The sequence below is a fragment of the Magallana gigas genome, chromosome 3, assembly GCF_963853765.1.
Source record: "Magallana gigas chromosome 3, xbMagGiga1.1, whole genome shotgun sequence".
Taxonomy (NCBI): Eukaryota; Metazoa; Mollusca; class Bivalvia; order Ostreida; family Ostreidae; genus Magallana; species Magallana gigas.
Window position 1 is genome coordinate 60,995,366 of NC_088855.1, and position 10,168 is coordinate 61,005,533.

General features: G+C 36.2%; 1 protein-coding gene across 1 annotated transcript; it reads left to right on the plus strand.

The window, feature by feature from the left end:
* Nucleotides 1-3,544: 3,544 nt before the first annotated feature.
* Nucleotides 3,545-6,115, plus strand: LOC136274203 (zinc finger CCHC domain-containing protein 12-like). The gene is made up of 2 exons (XM_066080701.1): nt 3,545-4,017; nt 4,304-6,115. Exon 2 carries the CDS (start codon nt 4,534-4,536, stop codon nt 5,533-5,535), a length of 1,002 nt encoding a protein of 333 aa, XP_065936773.1. The 5' UTR covers nt 3,545-4,017; nt 4,304-4,533; the 3' UTR covers nt 5,536-6,115.
* Nucleotides 6,116-10,168: the final 4,053 nt, after the last annotated feature.

The following is a 10,168-nucleotide window of genomic DNA, read 5'->3' on the forward strand; positions in this document are numbered from 1 at the left end:
CATTTCAACGCGAAGCCGAAAACCATGGGTTCCCTCATGGAGGTTTAAATTCAAGTTAAAAGCACTTTTGTTTTACATTTTACTGGTTATTTCCTTCTATTGATGTAATAAAAGATAAAAAAGGGTGCCAGGAAAAATTCAAAAAAGATTTAGGAGTTTTTCTTGGTGATTAACCATACTGATAATTTAATGAGAAACAGAAAATCATGGGTTCTGTCATTGGGGTGGAATTTTTGAACAAAAGCATTTATCATTTAACTAATGCTGTTTATTTCTTTGGATTGATGTAATAAAAGATAGATTAGGCTGCAAATATTAACACAAAAAGACTAATTAGATGTCCTGTGTGATTAACTGTACTGACATTTCAAAACCATGGGTTCCCTCATTGAGATTTAAATTCAAGTTAAAAGCACTTTTCTTTTAAGTTTTACTGGTTATTTTCTTGTATTGATGTAATAAAAGATAAAAAAGGGTGCCAGGATAAATTCAAAAAAGATTTAGGTGTTTTTCTTAGTGACTCACTATATTAATTTTCTCTGTATGAACTGAAAATTATGAGCTCTTTTCCGAGCTTCAACTTCTGAATAAAATGATTTCTCACTTAATTAATTCTGATATTTCCCTTGTATTCATTTTATAACAGGTAGTTTAGGGTGCAAATATTAATCAAAGCAGGTTTAGGGTTAAGGTTAGGTTTAGGTTTGGGTTAAGGGTTAGGGTTAGGGTTAGGGTAAGTTTTTCGGTTAAATTGAAGTAGGGTAAAGGCATATTTACGAAATCATTTGCTGTATCAACTCGTCAATGTCACCGAATTGTCACGTGGTCTGTGAAGGGCGGAGTTGAAGCTGGATTGATACATATATATAGTGATTGCTGTTTAGGTTAAATTTCTTTACCAGCAATTTTACCTCACATTTAAACCTGAAACCATAAACTTGTTGTTGAACCCTGTATGGGGGTTAAGTTTTGAACTTATACTTCAGTAGAAGCTCTTTTAAGACGAAACAAAATTCATTTAATGTTCCGGTTTGCATTAAAATTTACAAATATCAATTATTGTAAATGACGAAATGAACTCTTCTTAAAACTCCCACAATAGATGTTAAGCTGTAATGTTTGATGTAAAAGGTTAAGGTTAAAAGATGAACCTTAAATGTCTTATTGAGTTTTCTAGGTATTAGTAAAATTGTGTAAAGTCAACACAACAGACATAACCGCAAGTTTCCAATTTTACTTCTGATTCCCAGGAACCTAACATTAGGGGCCTACATATTGCAAATCAATTTCAACAAGAGTACCCCCTCTAACTAATGATAATCATTAAAAATCATTTCATGAATATTAACAACACATATAAGCCTTCAAGTATAGCAACTCTCAATTTTTACAAACATTTTGACGTGTACTTTTTTCCCCCAAACTGTCCCTTGCTGCCAAAAGGTTCTTCGATTTCAACTGATTGTCTATGATTAAGATTACTGTAATATAAGCAATATATTCCAAAAGATTTAGAAGGTTTCCTTGCTGATTAACCATACTGATAATTTAACGAGAAACAGAAAGTCATGGGCTCCTTCATTGGGGTGGCACTTTTAAACAAAAGCATTTATCATTTAACTAATGCTGTCTATTTCTTTGTATTGATGTAATAAAAGATGAATTGGGATGTGAGGGTAAATTCCAAAAGATTAAGAATGTTTTCTTTGTGATTAACCATACTGATAATTAAATGAGAAACAGAAAATCATGGGTTCTGTCATTGGGGTGGAATTTTTAAACAAAAGCATTTATCATTTAACTAATGCTGTTTATTTCTTTGTATTGATGTAATAAAAGATAGATTAGGCTGCAAATATTAACACAAAAAGACTTAGTAGGTTTCCTATGTGATTAAATTGTACTGACATTTCAACGCGAAGCTGGGTTAGGGTTAGGGTTAGGGTTAGGGTTAGGGTTAGGGTTAGGGTTGGGTTGGGTTAGGGTTAGGGTTAGGGTTAGGGTTGGGTTAGGGTTAGGGTTAGGGTTAGGGTTAGGGTTAGGTTAGGGTTAGGGTTAGGGTTAGGGTTAGGGTTAGGGTTAGGGTTAGGGTTAGGGTTGGGTTAGGGTTGAGTTAGGGTTAGGGTTAGGGTTAGGGTTAGGGTTAGGGTTAGGGTTAGGGTATAGGCACTTTGACGAGATGCGTGTGCGGGAATGCGGGACTCCGCCTTTTAATCCACGTGGCTGTCAATCATTTACTTCTATAAATATCTGATGATTTGGTTTTTTATCATTCTTTTGATTGTGACTCTGTTGGATTATATGGGTTGTTCACTTGTTAAAGGTAACTGCATTTTTCAATATCATTATTTAATTGCTCATTATCCTGCATTCTAATGTTAAGTAGCAATAGATATGAAATTTTATAAACATAGTAGTTATTGCTGGTAGTAATTGATAGACTATTGAATTGATCTAAAGTTTACAATTAAATTTCAATTGTAGCAAGATATTCATCAAATGTAGTGAATGGTATGAATGAAACTTTCTGATATGCTTAATTAAGATAATTACGTTAAGAACTTTGGCTCATTAAGCTTAAGGTCTAACATTGTTTTACTCTGAGTTAAACCCGTGTATACACTGGGTTCAACTAGGGTATACCCTGGGTTTACCCTGGGTATACCCCGGGTATACCCTGGGTTTACTCCGGGTATACCCTTGGTGTACCCCGGGTTAAACCCGGGTATACCCTGGGTTAAACCCGGGTATATCCTGGGTTTAACCCGGGTATACCCTGAGTTTACCCCGGGTTTACCCCGGGTATACCCTGGGTTAAACCCGGGTATACCCTGGGTTAAACCCAGTGTATACCCTGGGTTTTACCAGGGTGTACCCTGGATTAAACCATGGTAAAGTCATATTTGGGTTTAACCCGGAATATACCCTAGACTATACTTGGGTTTAACCCACGGTTGATCTTTGAGAATAGAGTTTAATATATATTTTTGTTAAAACATGAATTAATTCAGATATAATGCCGGGTAATTATTTCTTATCATCATCTAAGTTGAAAATTAGATATTATAAAAAAAAAAGCTTTTCTCATTACTAGTGTCTAAACACGTCATATTTTTTAAAAATTTTAGATGGATATGGAAGATACGGAACAAACTTTTTCTGAAACGGTGTTGGAGAATTTAAACCTAGCCAAGGCGTACAATTCTGTATCTGAAACACCACAACTTTTTTTAAGAAGGAATGATCGGATTTTTGGAAGATGCCTGACAGTCGATGAAGTAGAAAGAGAAGTATGGTTGAGATATTCCTTTGACATTGATGGATGCGTTGTGGAGTTTAAATCTTTGGCCGCAATAAGAATGCCCGTGAGACATATCACACTGTTTCCAAATGATAATGCAAGTCTACGGAACGTTAGAGGCTTTTTGAAAAAGCATGTCAGATTAATAGAATACAGTAAAAGCGAACTTATGACCTTCTCAAACAGCTTAGGGTTCCAGTTAATTTATGAAAGAGGGTGGGAATGTTGTGTAACAGATGTGTTTAAAAAATATTTATTTTTTGTATCATTTTCAATGTAGAAAGTATTAGATTAAGATAAAAAGTCACAGCCGTGACGGGGTGTCGAACCGCGTACCTATCGTGTGTTAATCGGGTGACTTACCCACTAGTCTATGTGTCGCACTGCTTATATACGTTTTTTAAAGATAGTCCTTTAGTCAATGGATGTTTTCATATAAATATTATTTCGATATTTTTCACGCTAAACAAATTAAGATAGTTGTTTTATTGGATAAACCTCCGATTACTTATATTTTTCTTTAATATATATAAATCATTTTTAGATTTTTTGGTAATATAAGATTTTCTTTGTTCTAAAACTTCCGGTCGCTAACTTACAGCCATTTGAAAATTGCTCTCGACCGGGACACATCATTTGAATGTGTGTGTAGCCGACATACATAGTATAACTACCTATAAGGAGTTACTATACGCTCTGTCCCACCCTTACTTAGGGTATGTATATATTATCATTTGTACTAGCATATTATAATTGATAACTACTGTAAACTATGTCCATATTTATTTGATAATTTCAGTAGTATGGTACATAATACTTACATGAATAAGTAGAGAGAAAGAATTATATTTAAATGTTTGCATCTATTTAATTCTTGTTTAATACGAATATATTTTAACAGATAATTTTATACTTACCTAAATTTACATGCTTATAAATGAAATGTTATATTACGACATGTATAATTACAGTTGAGTAATTATTTATATCATGTATTTGTAGGAACGACACATATATATATATAACATACTGGAATAAAGCGGAATCTCAAAAGTCTGGTTGTTTACAATGGTGTCAGAAGTGGGATCGCCAGATGCCTGATGATTTCCCCAATGGTGTCGTGGACAACAGAGCTGACAGATTTTTCAGTTGAATGATTGTACATATTTATTAACTTTTGAACTTTTCTAAATATATTTTGTTTAATAAAGAAATAAACATACGCCATAAAAATGGAAGAAAAGCTGAAAGAAGAAATAGAACAATTGCGGATAAAACTTCTTCATGTTGAAGCGAGGCAAGCGGCTACATCCAAATCAACACCGCCTGTCTACATAAAATCCGAACGAAAACTCCCCAAGTTAGCTGGAAGACCCGTCAAAGACTCTGATCCAGATGTCGAAGATTGGGTAACAGACATGAGAGATCATATTGTAAATATTCCAACAAATGATGAGAAAATTGAGTTTGTATTGGACCACCTCACTGGAAATGCTAAAACGGAAATCCGAATGCGTCCATCCGATATGAAAAAAACAGCGGATGACATATTGAAAATTGTTGAAGAAACATTTAAAATTCAAGACAATTTGGCCCAACTCAGACACAAATTTTATGAGAGAGAGCAAACAGAGAATGAAAGTTTAGAAACATATTCCCTATCCTTAATGAAACTTATGCACAGTATTAACAAGAAAGAAGGGGGTGACAGTTCAAACAATGAGAAAATTCTGACTGAAAAGTTTATTGATGGTGTAAGAGATTATCAACTCAAGAGGGAACTACGAAGGTTTTCCATGGAAAATCCATCAATGCCCTTTATAGAATTTCGCGGACGTGTGCTATTATGGGTTGATGACCGACAGCCAAATTCGTCGAAAAGCGCTGCTTCAATCAATAAAGTTTCAATTGAAGAAACAACGCCAGAAACTCAAAGCAATGATATTCTGGAGGTGATTAAGAAACAACAAGAGCTTCTTGAAAAACAGCAGAAACAAATTGATTTCCTCACACAAATGGTACCCCGGCAACAGTTTCATTACAGAGGACGCGGCATTCATTCCGATAGAGGTAGAAGCAGAGGACGAGGATATAGACGTAGTTTAGGCAGATCCAATACCATCACATGTTATCACTGTCACGAAGAGGGTCACAAGAAACCTGATTGTCCGAAACTTTCAGCAACGGCAAGGAAGATTTCTCTGGACGACCCAAAAGCCCAACCCTCTCAGTGACGAGTCGAACTGGTGAGGGACACCAAGAAGACTCCAAACAATCGCTAAACAATCTTAAAGAAAAATGTCCTTCAACAAATGTCAAGATAAATGGAAATAACTTTTTGTGTCTATTAGACACAGGATCTGAAGTGTCTACTATAACATCAAAATTTTACAATACTTACCTGTCCGACTTAAAACTTAGTGACACCCGTCCTTTTCTGAAACTTGTAGCTGCCAATAATTTGCAAATACCTTACCTTGGTTTTGTAGAAGTAGACGTTGATCTGGGTGGGTGTGTTTTACATGATGTTGGTTTTCTTGTTTCTAAAGTCAATGATGAAGAAACAACAGACGGAATCCTTGGTTGTAACATTTTAAAGCAAGTTCATAATCTCATTAAAGATGGTACATTCAAATTTGAAAATGAATCAGAAAAAGACTCTTGGAAAATAACGACCACTGCTCTCGACCTATCTACGGGCGATGACAAAATAAGTTTTGTGAAAGTTGCAGGACGATCTGATATCTGTATACCAGCTAAATCTATGAAAGTTGTCATCGGATCGACAAAACAGAATAAGAAGAATAAACCATATACGGCAGCAGTCCAAGCCATATCAGGAACGTTTGGATCACTTCCAAGAAACATAATGGTTATTGATACCTTAGGAACGATAGACAGTGACAAAATACCAGTAAGAGTGCTAAATATTGGAGATGAAGACACGTGGTTGAAACCCAAGAGCAGAATTGGGACGCTTCACAAAGTAGATGTCATTCGATCTACCAACGACGAATATGACATTGATATACATGAAACAGAAGTTGTAATACGTAAGATAAGTACAAAAACATCAGACGATATCCCAATCTCAGACGATTACAACGATCACTTGAAAGTAAAGATGGGAGACGTAATCCTCACTGAAGATCAAAAAGGAAAATTCGATAGTCTTTTACGAAAGCATCGCGAAACCTTTAGCAAAGATGACAATGATCTTGGTTACACCGAAGCAGTGAAACATGCCATCAAACTCAAAGATGATGTACCAATCAGACTTCCACACCGTCGAATACCTCCACATCAAATCGATGAAGTTAAACAACATATCAAGAAACTTTTAGACAGTGGAGTAATACGGAAAAGCAGTAGTCCCTTTGCGTCAGCTGTAGTAATAGTACGAAAGAAAGATAAAAGCCTTCGTCTTTGCGTGGACTACAGAGAACTGAATAAAAAGACCATTAAAGACGCTTATCCTCTCCCAAGGATCGACGAAACGTTGGATGTCTTACACGGAGCAAAATATTTTAGTTCGATTGACCTTGCACAGGGATACCACCAAGTGGCTATGGATGAAGAGTCGATAGAGAAAACAGCTTTTCGTGTCGGTACGGGTGGCCTTTATGAATACTTAAGAATGCCGTTTGGATTGTGCAATAGTCCTGCCACTTTTCAAAGGCTCATGGAAGCTTGTTTCTCAGAGGAAAATTTTGAAATCTTACTTCTTTATTTAGATGACATTCTCGTCTTTTCAAACACAGTCGATGAACATTTACGCCGTTTAGATATTGTCTTTACAAAACTCAAATCCCATGGATTGAAAATGAAACCAACCAAATGCAGTTTTTTTAATACATCAGTTAAATACCTTGGACACGTAGTTTCCGAGAAAGGGATTTCCACAGATCCTGAGAAAACAGAAGCAATCAAATCATGGCCAACACCAACCACAGAAAAGGAACTCAGATCATTTCTTGGTCTAGCAGGGTATTATAGACGATTTGTGAAGGACTTCTCGAAAATCGCTAGACCATTACACAGTCTAACCCATAACAACAAAAGTGGACAAAAGAAGATAACAAAACCATTCCAAGAGTCATGGACAACTGAATGCGATTCTTCTTTTAATGCACTTAAAGAAAAACTTATCTCGTCACCGATCCTAGGTTATCCAGATTTTAAGAAAACATTTATATTAGAGACAGATGCTAGTTTTGACGGATTAGGCGCCGTCTTGTCACAAGAACAGCAACACGGTCACGTTGTCATTGCGTATGCATCAAGGACTTTGCGACCCACAGAACGAAACATGGAAAACTATAGTTCGATGAAATTGGAACTACTAGCTTTAAAGTGGGCCGTGACAGAGAAATTTAGAGACTATTTACTTGGTGCAAAATTTGTCGTTTACACGGATAATAATCCGCTCAGTTATCTTCAAACTGCGAAATTAGGAGCCACAGAAACACGATGGGCTAGCCAACTTGCTCAGTTCGATTTTGAGGTCAAGTTCCGTTCAGGAAAAGTTAACCGTAATGCTGATGCATTAAGCCGTAAACCAGTACCCAAAATAAGAACTGTTACATGCAATTCTGAGTCTGTACTTCAGACGATAACGAAAGGCTCTACTTTAATGGATATTCGCAGGAAAGATACTGAAATATCTCATGCACATGTTCGATTCATGCAAACAGAGACTGTAGACGCAACCAATACGTTACCTGAATACGAACACACAGAAATAGCATCTCTACAAACATCTGACCCTTTACTTAGTCGTGTTCGCTACTGGATAAAAAATGATGTAAAACCTACCATAGAAGACCTGAAGAGAGAAAACAAAAATGTTAGGAAGTTATTGAAACATATGGACAAACTACAGATTGAGGAGGATGTGATCTACAGATATACAGATGGAGAAACTGGGCCATGTAGACAAGTACTTCTTCCAACATCATTGAAGCAACATGTTTTAGAATCCCTACACAGTCACGCTGGACATCAAGGTGTAGAGAGAACTTTGTCTCTTGTTCAGAAAAGATGCTACTGGGTGACCATGAAAAATGATGTTGAAGAGTTTTGTAAAAAATGTGAAAGATGTCTGATCTCTAAAGCACCACTTCCTTCTGTGAAACCTCCAATTGGAAATCTGCTTGCGTTCAAACCATTAGATATATTAGCCATTGACTTTACCCTACTTGAGCCAGCATCAGATGGTAGAGAGAACGTTCTCGTCATGACTGATATTTTTTCGAAGTTTACACAGGCTGTTCCAACAAGAGATCAAAAGGCAACAACAGTAGCGAAAGTTTTAACCAAAGAATGGTTTTTCCGTTATGGAATTCCCAGAAGAATCCATAGTGATCAGGGCAGAAATTTCGAAAGTGCCATAATTCAAGAACTCTGTAAAATTTATAATATTTCGAAAAGTCGAACAACACCGTACCACCCAGAGGGAAATGGTCAAGTTGAGCGGTACAACAGAACAATGCACAATTTACTCCGAACTTTAACAGCGGAACAGAAACGAAAATGGCCTGAATATTTACCTGAACTTGTCTATGTTTATAATTCTACAATCCATTCATCAACGGGTTACACCCCATATTTCTTAATGTTTTGTAGAGAGCCAACACTACCAATTGATCATTTCCTTGGCCTTGGTGACGACAACTCTTCTGCAACGGTGGACGAATATATCGTAAAACATAAACAACGTATGAGTCACGTTATGGAACAAGCAAAGAAGAATTTAGAAGACAATGCGAAACGGAGAAATAAACATTACAATCGTTCTACAAAGCAGAGTGAAATTGCCATTGGATCACGTATTCTACTCAGAAAAAGAGTAATCGGTAGAAGCAAAATTCAAGATACGTGGGATTCAACGCCGTATCGAGTTGTTGGTGCTCCAGGTGATAACGTGTACACTATTCAAATTGTGGATGGTTCTGGACCAACAAGAAACGTCACACGAAGAGAAATCCTAGACACGGGTGAAATTGTGTATTCAGAAGATGACAGTGATTCAACTATTTCTGATTCCGATTCTGAAAGTGAAAACCGTGTGTTTATTCTTAAAAATGTGCAAAATTGTGATCCAGCAAGTGATAATGATGTTGAAGAGACCGAATTGTCTTTACCGGATACATCGGTAGCACCCTCAGTACAACCTAGACGTACAACGCGCAGCACTGCTGGAAAACATTCCAATCTTCACCACTTACCAACTTCCGCCATCAGATCTCAAACAGTAACAGAAGATGTACACGATTTTCAACAGTTAAGTCAGGCTGTTGCGAATCTCGGTGCTTCTTTGGCTTCTACACTCACCCAAGCGTGGGCTCAGTATAAACACTAGATTGATTTTATTTATGTAGAGTATGAATGGTAGAGTGACTGTTTATTATTTATTGATATATTTAATTCAGTAATTTATTCATTGCAGTGTAAAGCAATGTTAAACAGGGGGAATATGTAACAGATGTGTTTAAAAAATATTTATTTTTTGTATCATTTTCAATGTAGAAAGTATTAGATTAAGATAAAAAGTCACAGCCGTGACGGGGTGTCGAACCGCGTACCTATCGTGTGTTAATCGGGTGACTTACCCACTAGTCTATGTGTCGCACTGCTTATATACGTTTTTTAAAGATAGTCCTTTAGTCAATGGATGTTTTCATATAAATATTATTTCGATATTTTTCACGCTAAACAAATTAAGATAGTTGTTTTATTGGATAAACCTCCGATTACTTATATTTTTCTTTAATATATATAAATCATTTTTAGATTTTTTGGTAATATAAGATTTTCTTTGTTCTAAAACTTCCGGTCGCTAACTTACAGCCATTTGAAAATTGCTCT